At 44.7% G+C, this 20811-nt stretch overlaps 2 protein-coding genes across 2 annotated transcripts in view; one reads left to right on the forward strand and one right to left on the reverse strand.

Moving 5' to 3' along the window:
- The window catches only part of LOC308331785 (vesicle-associated membrane protein 3-like), a gene marked incomplete at both ends in the record, with an annotated part of 9495 nt that extends 5270 nt beyond the window's left edge, over nt 1-4225 (forward strand). Inside the window, one exon of the mRNA XM_080787279.1 lies at nt 4142-4225. Coding sequence (XP_080643405.1) covers nt 4142-4225 — 84 coding nt within the window. The remainder of the gene's footprint in view (nt 1-4141) is intronic.
- Nucleotides 4226-6822: 2597 nt separating this feature from the next.
- LOC308332353 (chromodomain-helicase-DNA-binding protein 4-like) overlaps nt 6823-20811 on the reverse strand; it is a 64540-nt gene continuing 50551 nt past the window's right edge. Inside the window, 11 exon segments of the mRNA XM_080788210.1 lie at nt 6823-7245; nt 9716-9879; nt 10607-10802; nt 12051-12183; nt 12964-13072; nt 14547-14759; nt 15250-15315; nt 17406-17814; nt 18706-18797; nt 19711-19873; nt 20334-20478. Of these exon segments, the coding sequence (XP_080644336.1) occupies nt 7231-7245; nt 9716-9879; nt 10607-10802; nt 12051-12183; nt 12964-13072; nt 14547-14759; nt 15250-15315; nt 17406-17814; nt 18706-18797; nt 19711-19873; nt 20334-20478 (1705 nt within the window). The 3' untranslated portion in view covers nt 6823-7230.

A 20811-nucleotide genomic window follows, 5' to 3' on the forward strand; every position in this document is an offset into this window, starting at 1 on the left:
AGGAAGGATATATTTTTGTCGGGAGGAAACCTTGCATGTCCAAACATTTCTTTATTGCTTTTCAGAAAACGGATAAATCAACATTGTTCCAATAGATGCTACATAGTTATTACTGTAACGTACTATAGTTATTGTCGACTACAGTGCAGGAGATCTCGTTAATTATTTTGTTGTAATATTTAGTTGAAATATGGAGATACAAGGTTCATGCCCGACAGGCGACTATGACACAGGGGGGTGGAGTGTGCGTGCGTGGGTGCGTGCGATGCGTGCGATGCGTGCATGGGTGGGTGCGTGCATGCGTGCGTGGGCGCGTGTGTGCGTGCGTGGGTGTGTGTGTGTGTGTGTGTGTGTGTGTGTGCGTGCGTGGGCTGGCCAGAGAGGGAAAGATCCCAATCTGGATTAGAGCTGAACGTTCAGGGATTATAACCGGGGCATCTGGGATGTGACACAGCTGCCCCCCTCCCCTCCCCCCCCCCTCCCCCCCTCCCCTCCCCTCCCCCATCACTATATACTCATTTAATCTCAAACACTCACTATTCATAGGTTTGCATGTCACGCACGCACGCGCATGCACACACACACACACACACACACACACACACACACACACACACACACACACACACACACACACACAGTACAGTACAGTACAGTAGGCCTACAGTACAGTACAGTACAGTACAGTACAGTACAGTACAGTACAGTACAGTACAGTACAGTACAGTACAGTACAGTACAGTACAGTACAGTACAGTACAGTACAGTACAGATGTGAAGACATCAACACCAGCGCACCTAAACATAACCTCCGAATGTCTGACGCTGAGCTGACATTTACACTTGTTTACAAGAGGGTCCACCTGATCACGATGGGTTAATTATTGGTTAGTGTTGATTTGTCGACTAAAACTAAGACGAAAAATGCCCTTTTCCACTGACTAAATAACAATTAAGCTATACGGTGACTAAAACTAAGACCAAATATACTGACAATTTCGTCAACAAATAAAAAAACTAGACTAACATGTTAGGAAGGGACTATAGTGGACAAGAGATCCATGCTGAAAATAAGCCGATCTACAAGCTCACAATGCGTGGCCGCGAGACGCGCTGTGAGCTTGTAGATCTGCTATTTTCAGCCAAGGGTAAAATCAGCCATCACGACGGCATCAAGGCACTGTAAAAATTAAATGTTGTTCGACTAAATCAACTGTAGATTTAGACGACAAAAACGTTATGATATTTAGTCGACTAAACACTGAAACATGATTCCAGGTGACTAAATGAAAACGTGTCAAGAGACTGTGACTAAAGCTTGCTGCCAAAAACAACAAAGGTCTAGACTCCTACGCATTGCATACAGTATTACCATGTTGTACTGTAAATTCAGAGTGTCTGCCGAATGCCTACAGTAGCCTACTACACTGTACGTTGAAATAAAGACCGTCTACATTCCAACATCAGCCATTCCCAACCTGTGAGCTGGCGCCCCCTGGTGGGCGGTGCGCGGGCATTGCAAGTGCAAAACACTAACGTTAATGTTAAACGAAATATCTAACAATGTATGCCGGTATTCTTCCTGTAAAAAGAATCACGTAGGAACTCAACTCAGGGCCCAATCTGGCTGACCCCTTACGTGAAAATTAAATAGTTCAAATAACCACTCTACAAGCTCACAGACAGCGTGTCAAAGTACATGAGCTGCTTTCACTATTTTAAAATGTATTCTTTTCTCCAAAATAGTAAAAAAAACTAAAAACTAAAACTAAAAAAATTCAAAAAGGTTCCAGGCTTGGGGGCGGGGCCCTAAAGGAAACGACATTGCTTTGTTTGTAGATGTGTTCCTGGTGTTGATATGATATAATTATATGACAATATCATGTCATATAATCATATTATCATATCAACACAAGGAATCATATTGTGATGTAGTACTTTATTGTAGATGTGTTCCTTGTGTTGATATGATATAATTATATGACAATATCATGTCATATATCATATCATATCAACACAAGGAATCATATTGTGATGTAGTACTTTATTGTCAGTCAAAGACAATTTACAATTTACAATTTTACAATTTAGGCATTTAGCAGACGCTCTTAATCCAGAGCGACTTACATTAAGCAAGAACAAAAAAGCATGGGAATACATCACATAAAAACATTCATCATGAAACATGCGTAAGCTAAGAAAGTAACAGTGGAATATCTATATAATGAAATTTATACGTATAAACTTTACATATATACTACTATGCTATACATATGTACTATGGCTTGCTATGACTATATACAATGCAATTCTAGTGCTGTCTACATAACATGCTATAAGTCTGTTTCAAATGCTATCTAAGTCTACAGAAGTGCTATCTTGGACAGACAGGACAATACAGGAACAAGACAACAAAAAGAACAAAACAAAACAAAACATCATATCAATGTTCTATAATTATGTATCTACTATTTTACAAATACAATACAAATGTGTCTTACGACCCAGCAGCCGTGCACACACACACACACACACACACACACACACACACACACACACACACACACCCATAAAGACATACAAGACAAGAGCAATGTCCACCTTGTAGATTAACCCGTAATAATAATAATAATAATAATAAAGTTATTATTATTATTATTAGATCTGATTACCCCATGGCTGCTACAACTCCTGATTGAGCCTCAAAGTCGACTGTTGGTCAAAGAAGGACCTCTTTAGTCTGACCTTATTGTATGATGGACGGTACACCATATCTCCTTCCTGAAGGCAGCAACCTGTATTCTCCATACAACAATAATAATAATAAACATTTTAGTAGTATTAGAGGTGATATTCCTTATATTCTCCATACAACACATGGCTAGTGTTAGAGGTGATATTCCTTATATTCTATAATACAACACATGGCTAGTCTTAGAGGTGATATTCATTATATTCTATAATACAACACATGGCTAGTGTTAGAGGTGATATTCCTTATATTCTATAATACAACACATGGCTAGTGTTAGAGGTGATATTCCTTATATTCTATAATACAACACATGGCTAGTCTTAGAGGTGATATTCATTATATTCTATAATACAACACATGGCTAGTGTTAGAGGTGATATTCCTTATATTCTATAATACAACACATGGCTAGTGTTAGAGGTGATATTCCTTATATTCTCCATACAACACATGGCTAGTCTTAGAGGTGATATTCATTATATTCTATAATACAACACATGGCTAGTCTTAGAGGTGATATTCATTATATTCTATAATACAACACATGGCTAGTCTTAGAGGTGATATTCCTTATATTCTCCATACAACACATGGCTAGTCTTAGAGGTGATATTCCTTATATTCTATACAACACATGGCTAGTCTTAGAGGTGATATTCCTTATATTCTATAATACAACACATGGCTAGTCTTAGAGGTGATATTCATTATATTCTATAATACAACACATGGCTAGTCTTAGAGGTGATATTCATTATATTCTCCATACAACACATGGCTAGTCTTAGAGGTGATATTCCTTATATTCTATACAACACATGGCTAGTGTTAGAGGTGATATTCATTATATTCTATAATACAACACATGGCTAGTGTTAGAGGTGATATTCATTATATTCTATAATACAACACATGGCTAGTGTTAGAGGTGATATTCCTTATATTCTCCATACAACACATGGCTAGTGTTAGAGGTGATATTCCTTATATTCTCCATACAACACATGGCTAGTCTTAGAGGTGATATTCATTATATTCTCCATACAACACATGGCTACTGTTAGAGGTGATATTCATTGCCAACCTTAGGATGCCGTTATCATACACGTGCATGTATAGTCTCACTTAAACAGACCTCTGTGGATGTGTGTGTGTGTGCGTGCGTGTGTGTCTCTCTTAAACAGACCTCTGTGGATGTGTGTGTGTGTCTGTGAGCGTGCGTGTGTGAGAGAGTGTGTGTCTCTTAAACTGACCTCTGTGGATGTGTGTGTGTGTGTGTGTGTGTGAGCGTGCGTGTGTGTCTCTTAAACTGACCTCTGTGGATGTGTGTGTGTGTGAGTGTGTGTGTGTCTTAAACTGACCTCTGTGGATGTCCGTCTCTTTCAGATGATGATCATCATGGCCATCATAGGAACTATATGTTTTGGAGTCATATTCTGTGAGTACAAACTACAAACAGTTCCTGGATGATTGTACATGAATCATATTATAATTATACAGTATGGTAAAGCATTATATTTTTAAAACGTAAATGTATATAAGCTCACAATTGGTCTCTCTCTCTCTCCCCCTCTCTCTCTCTCTCTCTCTCAGTGTATTTCTTCTACTGAGCTGGTCTCCAAGCCCCCCCGACATGGAACACTGCTCCTCCACCGAGACAAACAGCTACCAAATCCACCATCATATATATAAACCTATATATAAACTATGCCTAAACCTAACCTTAACCCATGCCTAAACCTAACCTCATAGAAACTATGCCTAAACCTAACCTTAACCTCCTATAAACCATGCCTAAACCTAACCTTAACCTCATATAAACCATGCCTAAACCTAACCTTAACCCATGCCTAAACCTAACCTCATAGAAACTATCCCTAAACCTAACCTTAATCCAAATAAACTATGCCTAAACCTAACCTTAACCTCACATAAACTATGCCTAAACCTAACCTCATAGAAACTATGCCTAAACCTAACCTTAACCTCACAAACTATGCCTAAACCTAACCTTAACCTCACATAAACTATGCCTAAACCTAACCTTAACCTCACATAAACTATGCCTAAACCTAACCTTAACCCATATAAACCATGCCTAAACCTAACCTTAACCCAAATAAACCTAACCTTAACCCATGCAACATCTTGGTCCTTTGTCAAAATGGAAAATGTAATTCCTCCATGCCTTCCTGAGCACATAGTAGTTTGTGCATAAATGATAATTTAAAACATGCTGCTGAATAACTTGTCAAATCCTTGTCTTTGTCGTATAAACCTGGACGGATTTCTCCTCTTGTATGTACTGTACTGTACTGTACTGTACTGTACTGTACTGTACTGTACTGTACTGTACTGTCCCTCTGAGGCATCTAGAACAGTTGTCGACATGTCCGTACAACTGTACCACTACAGACCAGCCTGGTTGACTGAAATATGTTTTTTTGTTTTGAGCAGATACTGTACCATTTGGATTAAATATAGCAAAGAGTTGTTCCTTTTGTTGTGTGTCAAAGAGTTGTTCCTTTTGTTGTGGGTCAAAGAGTTGTTCCTTTTGTTGTGTGTCAAAGTGTATTTCATTTGTTTAACTGAACCAAAAGAAAATAAAAAAAGAAGAGCGAATAAGACAAAGGAAATAGTTTGCTTCCTGATGTTGGTTTTGTGATACAACTTGCTGTTGGCATTCAGTTAATAAAATGTACGTCCAAGACTAAGGATTTGTAATTGTGCATGACTTCCGATGCATTCACTTCAATACTTTACATTACGTCTAAGACTAAGGATTTGTAATTGTACATGACTTCCGATTCATTCACTTCAATACTTAAGTATTAGTTAGTATTAGGAGATACAAGGTTTCTGTTTCTGCCCGACAGCAACGATATTAAAGGAACATGGCTTGGTAGTCTTAGTTGCTGGTTAAAGCTCCCATCATGTAGCTAACCCATTCTGACCCGAGATCAGATTATTATAAATGTCTTCTACATCCTGACAGTTTTCTGAAAAAGCCATGTTTCTATCTTAGTGGTTCTTCGATTTTTCTAAAATAGCAGACGCTTTAAACTAGTTTAAAGTGCATGCAGTCAACGGGAACCCCTTTTGGTGTTTGAAGCATCGTGTTATACTTTAATGAAAAATAGCAGATCTACAAGCTTGTAGGTCTGCTCTCTTGAAAATGTGGCGCAAACCTTTGAATGTATATTCTTTCAGAGCGAACGTTTTTTAACTCACATCTTTGCTTTCCGAGGGGGTTCCTGGAACAGCGTATTTTCAGACGGGGGTCGGTGGCCAAAATACATTTACATTTTGGGGGTCCTTGACATGAAATATTGAGCACCACGGATACAGAAACATGAGGTATTAAATATTGAGCACCACTGATACAGAAACATGAGGTGGTTTCAGAAAACTGTCAGAATTTAGAAGTCTTTTAGATTTCGACGTCAGGCCTAAATAGTCTTAATAAGGGGCAGATTCACACTCTGGTCCTGGATGCGCGCTATCGGGACCACTTGGCAGATACCGTGGCATTCACACAATGCTGCGTACGGTCCCGGTCGCCGTGTCCCGGGACAGTACGCGTGGCACCGTCGGAACGGTGCATACGCATCAAAAGTGCTGGGACGGTCCGTACGGGCCCTGGGACAAACTAGTACTTGCGCGCTCTCTGCTTGCGCAAGTAATGAAGTGTACTCGGAAACGGATCGCTGCGATGTGGAAGCATTGAATACAGTTGTAATGAAGTGTACTCTGGAAGTGAGTGTGGAAATATAGTGGACCTCTGGAGTGAGTGTGGAACTATAGTGGCCCTCTGGAGTGAGTATGGAACTATAGTGGCCCTCTGGAGTGAGTGTGGAACTATAGTGGTCCTCTGGAGTGAGTGTGGAACTATAGTGGCCATCTGGAAGTGAGTGTGGAACTATAGTGGCCCTCTGGAGTGAGTGTGGAACTATAGTGGCCCTCTGGAGTGAGTGTGGAACTATAGTGGCCCTCTGGAGTGAGTGTGGCCCTCTCCATCGTCAAAGTTGACCACCCCTGATTTACGCCACAATGACAAGAAAACTGGCAACTGGCGAGTCTTTATTACATTTTTTTTATTTAGGTCCCAAAAAACCATAATAACATTATATCAATAATATTAATAAAGAAATTGAAAAAAGGACAAAAAAATAAAAATAAAAAATAAAATAGCTTTTATGTCCAGCCTCAAAAGTGGAGGCTCTCGGGGGAGGAAAACCCACCCTGGGGGGGGGGGGGGGGGGAGGAAAACCCACCCTGGTTACTCAGCAACAAAGTCCGTTTGAGAGAGAAAAAAAAGAAAAGAAAAGTCAACAAAAAAAATAAAGAAAAAAAAAGGCGAACGGAACGAAGGGCGCGGCTTCACACTGGAAGGCGTGTCCGTCATCTTGCTGTGCACCAATCAGGAATGTCAAAGGGCGAGGTTCTTAGCGAGGTATCGGGCGGGGCAGCTCAGGCTACTGTTGTGACATCTGCAAGGAGGAGGAGTCAGAGGCAAGGAGGAGGAGTCAGAGGCAAGGAGGAGGAGTCAGAGGCACACGCTCAGATACAACTACACATTACTTTCAAATTTTCAATTAACATGTTCTGTGTGTGTGTGTGTCTGTGTGCGTGCCTACCTTGCGTACCTGTTGTGTGTGTGTGTGTGTGTGTGTGTGTGTGCGTGCGCGTCTACCTGTTGCCGTTTCTCAATACCCGAACTTGTCTGTACTTACATCCTCGTGAAACGTCGTCAGTCGCCGACCAGGAAGTACCATTCCAATTCTCCAGTTCACATTTGGCCCAGTAGAGACCAGTACAGGCCAGTGCAGACCAGTGGAGACCAGTACAGACCAGTACAGACCAGTACAGGCCAGTGCAGACCAGTGCAGACCAGTGCAGACCAGTACAGGCCAGTACAGACCAGTGCAGACCAGTGCAGACCAGTACAGGCCAGTACAGGCCAGTGCAGGCCAGTACAGACCAGTGCAGGCCAGTGCAGACCAGTGCAGACCAGTACAGGCCAGTACAGGCCAGTACAGACCAGTGCAGGCCAGTACAGGCCAGTACAGACCAGTACAGGCCAGTGCAGACCAGTACAGGCCAGTACAGACCAGTACAGACCAGTACAGACCAGTACAGGCCAGTGCAGACCAGTACAGACCAGTACAGGCCAGTACAGACCAGTGCAGACCAGTGCAGACCAGTGCAGACCAGTGCAGACCAGTACAGACCAGTGCAGACCAGTACAGGCCAGTACAGACCAGTAGAGACCAGTAGAGACCAGTACAGGCCAGTACAGGCCAGTACAGACCAGTAGAGACCAGTGCAGGCCAGTACAGGCCAGTGTCTTTACCGAGTCTACTGCGGAGCAGACTTGTGTTGACCTTTCACTGGAAATTGCCCAGAATGCAACAGTACCGGCATCAGTCGCCGGTCGCGGTCGGCCTAAATATGATAATCACCCAGTGTGTTATAGGCTGATATTAACACCCCCAGTGACCAGGACCAAGTTCTTTAATAATATGATAATCACCCAGTGCGTCATAGGCTGATATTAACAGGCTATTCATATGCATATTTCTATACTTTATTTAACAGTAGCCTAAATGGAATGTTAACATTTATTAAAACATTTATTTAACAGTAGCCTAAAGTGAATGTTAACATTTATTAAAACATGTATTTAACAGTAGCCTAAATGGAATGTTTATTAAAACAAAAAATCAAAACCAGGCAGTGGTTTTATTAATTTTTTTATAGAATGATTAGTTGTAGGCTGCACATACGCCTATTTTAACCCATTCTGACCCGAGATCAGATTCTATAAACGTCTTCTACATCCTGACAGTTTTCTGAAAAAGCTATTTTTCTGTGTCAGTCGTTCTTCGATTTTTCAAAAAAATAGCCAGACCTACGAGCTTGTAGATCTGCTATTTTTCAACAGCTAAAAGCATAACATAAACGCCAAAAGGGGTTCCCGTCCAAAGCGGGTTAAAGTCCGATGTAGAAAAAGAACAGATCTACAAGCCATCAACGGGAGAACTCATGATTACTTTTTTAATTTTATTTCTATATCATTGTCCTGTAACGTCATTCATGTGGAATGTCATGTTTTTATGTTCTGTGCGGACCCCAGGAAGATTAGACGCTGCTGTGCACCAGCTAACGGGGATCCTGATAAAACTAAACTCTAAACAGTAGCAATGCGGTGATTGGTCAATTTGGGTGACGCAAGCTTGAGAACTGAAGAATGCAGAGTCTGTCGACGGTTTTAAGAGATTGTTAAGAACGTGTTTATTTCGCCAGCACTTTATTTTATGATATATATATTTTTTTATATATTCTTTGCTTGATTTGTTGCATTTTAATGTTTTACCTTCTACTGTTTGTTTCGTGCCCTTATTTTAACGTGATTATTTTACCTTGTTGTTCAGCACTTTGTAACTTTGTTTCGAAAGGTGCTCTATGAATAAAATGTACTTACTTACTACGGTGACGTCACCAAGTTACGCTGCTGTCCATGAACCATAGAGTATTAAAAGGATAGAGACAGATCTGGCACGAAGCTCCGCCTCACTGGCCCCTTTGGTTTGAACTCCCCAAGGAGTTCGCAAGTCTGAACTTCCCAACTTCGGGTATTGAGAAACGGTCCGCGTGTGTTCGTGTGCGTCTACCTGTTGCGTGTGGATGTGTGAGTGTGTGTCTACCTGTTGCGCGTGTGGATGTGTGTGTGTGTGCGTGCGTGTCTACCTGTTGCGTGTGGATGTGTGTGTGTGTGTGTGTGCGTGTCTACCTGTTGCGTGTGGATGTGTGTGTGTGTGTGTGTGTGCGTGTCTACCTGTTGCGTGCGTGTCTACCTGTTGCGTGTGGATGTGTGTGTCTACCTGTTGCGTGTGGATGTGTGTGTGTGCGTGCGTGCGTGTCTACCTGTTGCGTGTGTGTGTGTGCGTGCGTGTGTACCTGTTGCGTGTGTGTCTCCGGTCCTCGGCTGGCCAGTCGGCTCAGGATGTTCCTCTCGGACATCTGGAGTCGCACGGCGACCGGCGGTATCCGGGCGATGGTGGCGGGAAGACGCGTCACGTCGGCCTTCATGTCGCTGAGCAGCTCCTCAAGTTGTTTGAGAACTGGACACACACGCACACACACACACACACACACACACACACACACACACAGGGAGCGAGAGAACATTCAAACCATTTAGACTAAATGCCTTCTAAATCCTGACAGTTTTATGAAAATAAAATGTCCATGTCAGTCGTTCTCAAACAAGGACCCCCAAGATTATGTAATTGGCCGCCGACCTCCATCTGAAAATATGTTGCTCCAAAGGACCCCCCCCCCCAGAAGCAAAGATGTGACTTAAAAACGTCAGCCGTGAAAGAATATATATATATAATATATATACACACTCAAAGTTTTGCGCCCACATTTTCACGGGAAAAAAAGGAAAAAAAACTCGTAGCTCGCGGCACTCGGGGCTGCGCTATGAGCTTGTAGATCTGCTATTTTTTCAATAGCTAAAGTATAACATAATGCTCCCTCCCTCCCTCCCCAGAATGGTTCCAAACCGAGCCCTTGGGTTCCCTCCCTCCCTCCCTCCCTCCCTCCCTCCCCAGAATGGCTCCAGAACCGAGCCCTTGGGTTCCCTCCCTCCCTCCCTCCCCAGAATGGCTCCAGAACCGAGCCCTTGGGTTCCCTCCCTCCCTCCCTCCCCAGAATGGCTCCAGAACCGAGCCTTTCGGTTCCCTCCCTCTCTCCCTCCCTCTCTCCAGCCCCAGAATGGTTCCAGAACCGAGCCCTTGGGTTCCCTCCCTCCCTCCCTCCCTCTCTCCAGCCCGTGGGTCTCACCTTTGTGCAGCACTGCGTTTGCGGGCTTGTTCCCCGACATGGACTCCTTGCTGAGGTGCTGGTGCGACTCGGCCAGACACTCCACCTCGCTGAAGCGCGTGTTGAGCGCCATGGAGGGGTGGGAGGGGTCCTCGGACATGTTGAGGTAGGCCGCGCGGCGGAGCTGCTCCTCGATCACCAACGCCTGCTCCAGCAGCTGGAGACCACACGGTTGGTTCAGTTAGTACAACGTCTGTGACCACCTTTGACTGTGAGGTACTTTTAGAATTTTTGCTTTTGTTCACGTCATGTGAAAGCAGGGAATCGTAGCTTCAAATGGACATCTTGGTTGTTCAGTTTGACCCACCGGTTTAGGAGATATGGCTTATAGAGTATAATGTCTTGCAGGAGAAACAGTGAGTTGAGAAAACGGACTTGAAAAAGGTTCACTTCTGTGGTCTCTAACATTACACCTATAGCTACATGTTTAAGCATTTATTTCATATTTACATGTCTTCTGTGGTCTCTAACATTACACCTATAGCTACATGTTTAAGCATTTATTTCATATTTACATGTCTTCTGTGGTCTCTAACATTACACCTAGCTACATGTTTAAGCATTTATTTCATATTTACATGTCTTCTGTGGTCTCTAACATTACACCTAGCTACATGTTTAAGCATTTATTTCATATTTACATGTCTTCTGTGGACTCAAACATTACACCTATAGCTACATGTTTAAGCATTTATTTCATATTTACATGTCTTCTGTGGTCTCTAACATTACACCTATAGCTACATGTTTAAGCATTTATTTCATATTGACATGTCTTCTGTGGTCTCTAACATTACACCTATAGCTACATGTTTAAGCATTTATTTCATATTTACATGTCTTCTGTGGTCTCTAACATTACACCTAGCTACATGTTTAAGCATTTATTTCATATTTACATGTCTTCTGTGGTCTCTAACATTACACCTATAGCTACATGTTTAAGCATTTATTTCATATTTACATGTCTTCTGTGGTCTCTAACATTACACCTATAGCTACATGTTTAAGCATTTATTTCATATTTACATGTCTTCTGTGGTCTCTAACATTACACCTATAGCTACATGTTTAAGCATTTATTTCATATTTACACGTCTTCTGTGGTCTCTAAAATTACACCTATAGCTACATGTTTAAGCATTTATTTCATATTTACACGTCTTCTGTGGTCTCTAACATTACACCTATAGCTACATGTTTAAGCATTTATTTCATATTTACATGCCTTCTGTGGTCTCTAACATTACACCTATAGCTACATGTTTAAGCATTTATTTCATATTTACATGCCTTCTGTGGACTCTAACATTACACCTATAGCTACATGTTTAAGCATTCATTTCATTTTGACATGGTCTGAGGTTGGCTGTGCGTCCAGCAGGTGGCAGTAACTCCTCCCTACCTTAAACCTCCTGGCCAGGAACTTGTTCTTGATCTCCAGGAAGTTCCCGCGGTTCATCTCGCCCTTGAAGGGCTCGTTGAGGATGGCGTACTTCACGTCGTTCTGGATGTCCTGCCAGCGTGCGTAGCCGTGTCTGAGACGGGACCACAGAGTGAAGGAACACAACCCAGAAGACACTAATCTGAGTTCCCAGAAGTTTTATTTTTCGCCACTAGGCGGGCGAGAAAGACTTCTGGGGAAAAAAGGAACGTATCCCTGTGAGGGAAGTACGTTGCGCTCAGAATCTGAGCGGACACTCCCCTTTCCGGTCTGAAGCACTGTGCATACCATGAAAATAGTCCGAAAGGGAATCCAATTCCAAATTGAATTGTAGTAGGCCACCACCGCTCAAGGAGCAATTGTTTCCCTTCCGTCTTATTTAGATGTAGCGCCCACTCCATGTGGAACCCGCCCCTGTCTTTTGATTCGCATTTCATCTGAAACGCAACGCACTGGGCCACGCCCCTGCTGCACAGGATCTGAGGCCAATTTTCCTAGACTAAGAAAACACAGGCTGGACAACTAACCACTATGTTTAACAACTAACCACTGTGTTTTAACCCATTTCCACCCGAGACCAGATTCTAAACCCTGACGGTTTTCTGAACAACCTATTTGTATAGTCTCCATTTGTGGTCAGTGGTGCTCAACCTCCTTCATGTCAAGGACCCCCAGAATTATCTGTATTTGGCCGTGGACCCCATCTGAAAATATGTAGTTCCAGGGACCCTCCAGAAGCAGAGATTTGAGTTAAAAACCTTCGTTCTGAAAGGGGTCCTTCAGGGGGTTTCCCCCAGGGGTCCTTGAGGGGGTCCCCCCCCCCCCCCCCAGCTAAAAAGACTGCTTGATGTGGAGCGTTAGGAGGAAAGGATACTGAATGATGCCGGCCAGCAGCCAGTAGTCATGGCGACGATGCCAAATCTCATTGGTCTTCTTGGTAACCGTGGCCGCGCGCTCCTCGTTCTGCCACAAGGAGTGGAGCTCTGTGGGGGGGGGGGGGGGGGAGAGAGAGAGAGACAGAGAGAGAGAGAGACAGAGAGAGAGACAGAGAGAGACAGACAGACAGAGGGAGACAGAGAGAGAGACAGAGAGAGAGAGAGAGAAAGGTGGAATTATTATGCTGGTGTTAGTTAGTGTGTACATTTTTACAGCAGTCTCGCGTTGCCAGACTGTTGCCTCTCGCAATGTTCAAATGTTTCCGTCATACAGTCTGGAGCAACGGAAGCTCTGATCATGAGTAAAATATAAATGCTTCCGTCGTACAGTCTGGAGCGACGGAAGCTCTGATCATGAGTAAAATATAAATGCTTCCGTCGTACAGTCTGGAGCAGCGGAAGCTCTGATCACGAGTCAAATATAAATGCTTCCGTCGTACAGTCTGGAGCAACGGAAGCTCTGATCACGAGTAAAATATAAATGCTTCCGTCGTACAGTCTGGAGCAACGGAAGCTCTGATCATGAGTCAAATATAAATGCTTCCGTCGTACAGTCTGGAGCAACGGAAGCTCTGATCATGAGTACAATATAAATGCTTCCGTCGTACAGTCTGGAGCAACGGAAGCTCTGATCATGAGTACAATATAAATGCTTCCGTCGTACAGTCTGGAGCAACGGAAGCTCTGATCGTGAGTCAAATATAAATGCTTCCGTCGTACAGTCTGGAGCAACGGAAGCTCTGATCATGAGTAAAATATAAATGCTTCCGTTGTACAGTCTGGAGCAACGGAAGCTCTGATCATGAGTAAAATATAAATGCTTCCGTTGTACAGTCTGGAGCAACGGAAGCTCTGATCATGAGTCAAATATAAATGCTACCGTCGTACAGTCTGGAGCAACGGAAGCTCTGATCATGAGTAAAATATAAATGCTTCCGTCGTACAGTCTGGAGCAAAGGAAGCTCTGATCATGAGTCAAATATAAATGCTTCCGTCGTACAGTCTGGAGCAACGGAAGCTCTGATCATGAGTCAAATATAAATACTTCCTGTCATACAGTCTGGAGCAACGGAAGCTCTGATCATGAGTCAAATATAAATGCTTCCGTCGTACAGTCTGGAGCAACGGAAGCTCTGGTGTTAAATTGAATTGATATTAAAACCCATTTTGGGTGGGAACCCCTTTTGGTGTTTTAAACATTAGGTTATAATTTAGCAATTGAAAAATAGCAGATCTACAAGCTTGTAGGTCTGCTATTTTTGAAAAATCGAAGAACGACTGACACATAGAAACATAGGCTTTTTCAGAAAACTGTCAGGATGTTTGAAGACATTTTTTAGAATCTGATCTCAGGACAGAATGGGTTAAGAAAACTCTAGGGCCTAGTGTGTGTGTGTGTGTGTATATAGTGTGCGTGCATGTGCATAGTGTGTGTGCGCGTGTGTGTGTGTGTATAGCGTGCGTGTGCGTGTGGATAGCGTGTGTGTGCGTGTGCATAGCGTGTGTGTGTGCGTGCACATACCTGTAAAGCCGCCGTCGGCGATGTTGAACATAAACCTCGTCTTGGCTTTCTTCTTCTCCTCCAACGCGGCCGCCGCCGCGGCCCCGCCCACGGCCCCGCCCACGGCTCCGCCCACAGCCTTCTCCTCCTTGGGGGCGTCGCCGTTCTGGAGCTTAGCTCCGCCCCCCTCCTCCGTCTTCGCGGCCACTTCCTTGTCGTCCTTATTGGGCTCTGCTGGTTTCAGGCGACATGTGACATTTTAGTCGACTAAAATGTGTTTTGGCGGCGCCTCGATGCCGTCGTAATACAGGCCCGATTTTTACACTCGCTGAAAATAGCCGATCTACAAGCGATCCACAACGCGAGCTTGTAGATCAGCTGTTTTCAGCATGCAACCAAGTGTAAAATGACTTATACTAGTCCCTTTCTTTTTTATTTTTAATACATTTTTAGTCTTAGTCATCGTAGCTTAGTTTTCATTTAGTTTTGGACAGTGAAAAAAGGAAGTCGACGAACATTTTTCGTCTTGGTTATACTTTAGCTATTGAAAAACAGCAGACCTACAAGCTCGTAGCGCGCCACTCGGTGGCGCGCTACGAGCTTGTAGGTCTGGTGTTTTTGAAAAATCGTAAAAATGCGGCACAAATCTTTGAATGTATATATTCCTTTCAGAGCGAACGTTTTTTGTTTGCTTTCGACGTCAGGCCTGAATGGGTTAAGGTACCTTTCTTTTCGTCCGCAGCAGGGGTGGTGTCCATCTTCTCTGTCTTCTCCTCCTTCTTGTCCTCGGCTGTGGACACAAAGAAAGGCATCATGAATCCTTCCATTCACCTCAAGACAGACTGAATATATTCATCCATTAACCTCAAGACAGACTGACTCCATCCATTCACCTCAAGACAGACTGAATATATTCATCCATTCACCTCAAGACAGACTGAATATATTCATCCATTCACCTCAAGACAGACTGAATCCATCCATTCACCTCAAGACAGACTGAATATATTCATCCATTCACCTCAAGACAGACTGAATCCATCCATTCACCTCAAGACAGACTGAATATATTCATTCACCTCAAGACAGACTGAATCCATCCATTCACCTCAAGACAGACTGAATCTATTCATTCACCTCAAGACAGACTGAATCCATCCATTCACCTCAAGACAGACTGAATCTATTCATTCACCTCAAGACAGACTGAATCCATCCATTCACCTCAAGACAGACTGAATCCATCCATTCACCTCAAGACAGACTGACTCCATCCATTCACCTCAAGACAGACTGAATCCTTCCATTCACCTCAAGACAGACTGAATCCATCCATTCACCTCAAGACAGACTGAATCTATTCATTCACCTCAAGACAGACTGAATCCATCCATTCACCTCAAGACAGACTGAATCCATCCAGTCACCTCAAGACAGACTGACTCCATCCATTCACCTCAAGACAGACTGAATCCTTCCATTCACCTCAAGACAGACTGAATCCTTCCATTCACCTCAAGACAGACTGAATCCATCCATTCACCTCAAGACAGACTGAATATATTCATCCATTCACCTCAAGACAGACTGAATCTATTCATCCATTCACCTCAAGACAGACTGAATCCATCCATTCACCTCAAGACAGACTGAATCCATCCATTCACCTCAAGACAGACTGACTCCATCCATTCACCTCAAGACAGACTGAATCTATTCATCCATTCACCTCAAGACAGACTGAATATATTCATCCATTCACCTCAAGACAGACTGACTCCATCCATTCACCTCAAGACAGACTGAATCCTTCCATTCACCTCAAGACAGACTGAATATATCCATTCACCTCAAGACAGACTGAATATATATATTCACCTCAAGACAGACTGACTCCATCCATTCACCTCAAGACAGACTGACTCCATCCATTCACCTCAAGACAGACTGAATCCTTCCATTCACCTCAAGACAGACTGAATCCATCCATTCACCTCAAGACAGACTGAATATATATATTCACCTCAAGACAGACTGACTCCATCCATTCACCTCAAGACAGACTGACTCCATCCATTCACCTCAAGACAGACTGAATCCATCCATTCACCTCAAGACAGACTAGTAAAAACAGATGTGTTTGGGTGAGCGGTGAGTCTCTTATCACCTCAGCTCGGTGACGTCATGTTGTAGTTTTAGTAAAAACAGAGAGAAGCGTTTGAGCGGTGAGTCTCTTGTGACGTCATGTTGTAGTTTTAGTAAAAACAGAGAGGTGTGTTTGGGTGAGCGGTGAGTCTCTTATCACCTCAGTGACGTCATGTTGTAGTTTTAGTAAAAACAGAGATGTGTTTGGGGTGAGCGGTGAGTCTCTTATCACCTCAGTGACGTCATGTTGTAGTTTTAGTAAAAACAGAGATGTGTTTGGGGTGAGCGGTGAGTCTCTTATCACCTCAGTGACGTCATGTTGTAGTTGTAGTAAAAACAGAGAGGTGTGTTTGGGTGAGCGGTGAGTCTCTTATCACCTCAGTGACGTCATGTTGTAGTTGTAGTAAAAACAGAGAGGTGTGTTTGGGTGAGCGGTGAGTCTCTTATCACCTCAGTGACGTCATGTTGTAGTTGTAGTAAAAACAGAGAGGTGTGTTTGGGTGAGCGGTGAGTCTCTTATCACCTCAGTGACGTCATGTTGTAGTTTTAGTAAAAACAGAGATGTGTTTGGGGTGAGCGGTGAGTCTCTTATCATCTCAGTGACATCATGTTGTAGTTATAGTAAAAACAGATGTGTTTGGGTGAGTCTCTTATCACCTCAGTGACGTCATGTTGTAGTTGTAGTAAAAACAGAGAGAGCGGTGAGTCTCGTATCACCGTTTCAGAAACACTCACACGTGGCAGATTTGCCGCCGTCAGCTTCTTCCGACTTCACGTCCGCCGAGCCCTCCGCCTTGACCTTGCCCTCCGACGGAGCCTTGCCGTCCTCGCCGCCTCCGGCAGCCTCCGCGGCGGTGACAGCGGCGCTGCTCTTCTCCCCGCCCTCCTTCTCCTTGGTCGCCGCCCCCGGCGCCTCGGCCGCGCCGTCCTTCTCGGAGGGCGTGCCGGCGGCCGCGGCGGCCTCTCCGTTGCTGCTGGGCTTAGCGGCGTCCGTCGTGGCGCTAGCGGCGACGGCGGCGGTGTCCATGGGCTCGGCGGCCGACACGCCGTTCTTCTTCTTCTTCTTCCTGTCCTCGTCGCTCTGCTCCGTCGCAGCGTCGCCCCCTGGTGGGCTCTTCTCCTCGTCGTCTGGGATGGCTATCACCTGGAGGAGGAGGAGGGGAGGAGGGGGGAGGAGGAGGAGGAGGAGGGGGGGAGGAGGACGGGGGAGGGAGGGATGGGGGGGAGGAGGACGGGGGAGGGAGGGATGGGGGGAGGAGGAGGGAGGAGGAATTTTAATTCACACATTAATCATGTTACCAAGATTGCCTTTTTTCACCTTAGAAATATTGCACGAATCAGAGCCTATTTGTCCTTCTACGATGCAAAATCGCTAATCCACGCCTTTGTTTTTTCTCGGCTTGTTTTATACTGCTATGCACTTTTTTCTGGACTGCGTAAGAAAAACAACTGACAGATTACAACTTGTCCAAAATGCAGAGTTTTAACTAGAACTAAGATGAGAGAACATTTTACTCCAGTTTGGGCTTCACTCCACTGGCTTCCGGTTGTTTTTAGGATTGATTTGAAAATTATTTTACTTGTTTATAAAGCTCTCAATGGTCTCGCACCTTCCTACCTACATGACTGCCTGACTAAATATGTCCCAAACCGCCCCCTAAGGTCTTCCACTGCTGGCCTGCTCGCTTTGCCAAAAAAAATGGCAACAAAAAAATACGGGGAAGCAGCTTTTTGCTTCTACGGGCCGTCGGCATGGAACAAGCTCCCACTGTACCTTCGACAGGCAGCCTCTGTAGACATTTTTAACTTTAACTTCTACACCCTTGCTTTTAATTGATCTTTAAATGTTGTGTTATTCATGTCCTCACTGTATTGCATTACTGCTTGTTTTTTAATGTCGTTGCCTTGCTTTTCTTTGTTTTTCTCCATTGCTCTGTAAAGCACTTTGAGCTGCATTTCATGTCACGAAAGGTGCTACACAAATAAAGTTGTATTATTATTATTATTATTATGTAACAGCTGAATGATTCCGTACCTCGTCTTCCGTCTTGGCCTCCTTCTCTCCGTCCACTAGCTCCTTTTTCGTCTCCTTCTCCGTCGTGTCCTCGCTCTTTAAGGACTCGTCGACTGTGTGTGTGTGTGTGTGTGTGTGTGTGTGTGGGGGGGGGGGTGGTGGTGGGGGGGGGTGGAGATAAACAAGGGACATGTCGATTAGAACCCCACTTCTCCTCCGACATTAGCATAGCGAACTAGCATAACACCCCATAGCCCCATTCAATTCAATGCAATTCATTGAGGGCTTATGGTAGGGGAAACAGCCAATAAGGAGCTTTTGCACAAAAAAAACACCTGGACCTCTTTGGTGGGGACGTAACGACTACAAAGAAAGGTAAGAAAGATAAGAAAGCATTCTAGCATGGAATTCTCCTTTAAGGCTGGCGAGTGTGTGTATGAGTGTGTGTGTGTGAGATACAGAGTGTGTGTGTGTGTGTGTGTGTGTGTGTGTGTGAGATACAGAGTGTGTGTGTGTGTGTGTGAGATACAGAGTGTGTGTGTGTGTGTGTGTGAGATACAGAGTGTGTGTGTGTGTGTGTGTGTGAGATACAGAGTGTGTGTGTGTGTGTGTGTGTGTGTGTGTGTGAGATACAGAGTGTGTGTGTGTGTGTGTGAGATACAGAGTGTGTGTGTGTGTGTGTGTGAGATACAGAGTGTGTGTGTGTGTGTGTGAGATACAGAGTGTGTGTGTGTGTGTGTGTGTGTGAGATACAGAGTGTGTGTGTGTGTGTGTGAGATACAGAGTGTGTGTGTGTGTGTGTGAGATACAGAGTGAGTGTGTGTATGAGTGAGTGAGTGTGTGTGAGATACAGAGTGTGTGTGTGTGTGTGTGTGTGTGTGTGTGAGATACAGAGTGTGTGTGTGTGTGTGTGTGTGTGAGATACAGAGTGTGTGTGTGTGTGTGTGAGATACAGAGTGTGTGTGTGTGTGTGTGTGTGTGTGTGTGTGAGATACAGAGTGTGTGTGTGTGTGTGTGTGTGCCCACCTGTAGCGGGCGTGTTGGGCTGCGTGTCTGCGGGCGTGCCAGTAGAAGGCGTCTTCCCGGGAGACTCCGGGTTGGCCGCGGCCGCCGCCGCCTTCTTGTTCTCCTCCAGCTCCGCCATCCACGGCATCGACCATTGGCCGTTGACGTGCTCGAACTCCTGGACCTGGACCAATCACAGAGGGGCGTTACATACCTAACTCCTGGACCTGGACCAATCACAGAGGGGCGTTACATACCAACGCCCGTCTTTTTTTACATAGGATGGTGCGTTTGAAAATGACAGTTCTCTGAAGAAGCCTATGTTTCTATGTGTCAGTCGTTCTTCCATTTTTTCAAAAACAGCAGACCTACAAGCTCGTAGATCTGCTATTTTTCAATAGCTAAAGCATAGCATGACACTAACACCAAAAGGGGGTTCCCGCCCAAAATGGGCTAACCCACGTCTAACCAATGACTAGTCTAAACTCGGGGTCATGTGACTGGTCTGAACCTCGGGGTCATGTGACTGGTCTGAACCTCGGGGTCATGTGACTGGTCTGAACCTCGGGGTCATGTGACTGGTCTGAACTCGGGGTCATGTGACTGGTCTGAACTCGGGGTCACGAGCAGCAGGTCAGACGTACCTTCTTGCGGATGAGCGACATGACGCCGATGCGCGTGAGCACGTGTTGCCGCGACAGCCCCTCCCGGGGGACGCCGTCGGCGAAGGTCTCGGCCCCGTCGGCCCCCGGCTCGCACAGGTGTCTCATGAACAGAGACACGTAGGCCCTGGGGAGGGGAAGACATTCAGAGTGACACACGTTAATAATCTGGGGTTAACATAGGCCCTGGGGAGGGGAAGACATTCAGAGTGACACACGTTAATAATATGGTGTTAACATAGGGCCTGGGGAGGGGAAGACATTCAGAGTGACACGCGTTAATAATATGGGGCCCTGGGGAGGGGGAAGACATTCAGAGTGACACGCGTTAATAATATGGGGCCCTGGGGAGGGGAAGACATTCAGAGTGACACGCGTTAATAATATGGGGTTACCGTAGGGCCTGGGAGGGGAAGACATTCAGAGTGACACACGTTAATAATCTGGGGTTAACATAGGC

The sequence above is a fragment of the Protomyctophum bolini genome (genome assembly GCF_963924005.1).
Source record: "Protomyctophum bolini genome assembly, chromosome: 17".
NCBI lineage: Eukaryota > Metazoa > Chordata > Actinopteri > Myctophiformes > Myctophidae > Protomyctophum > Protomyctophum bolini.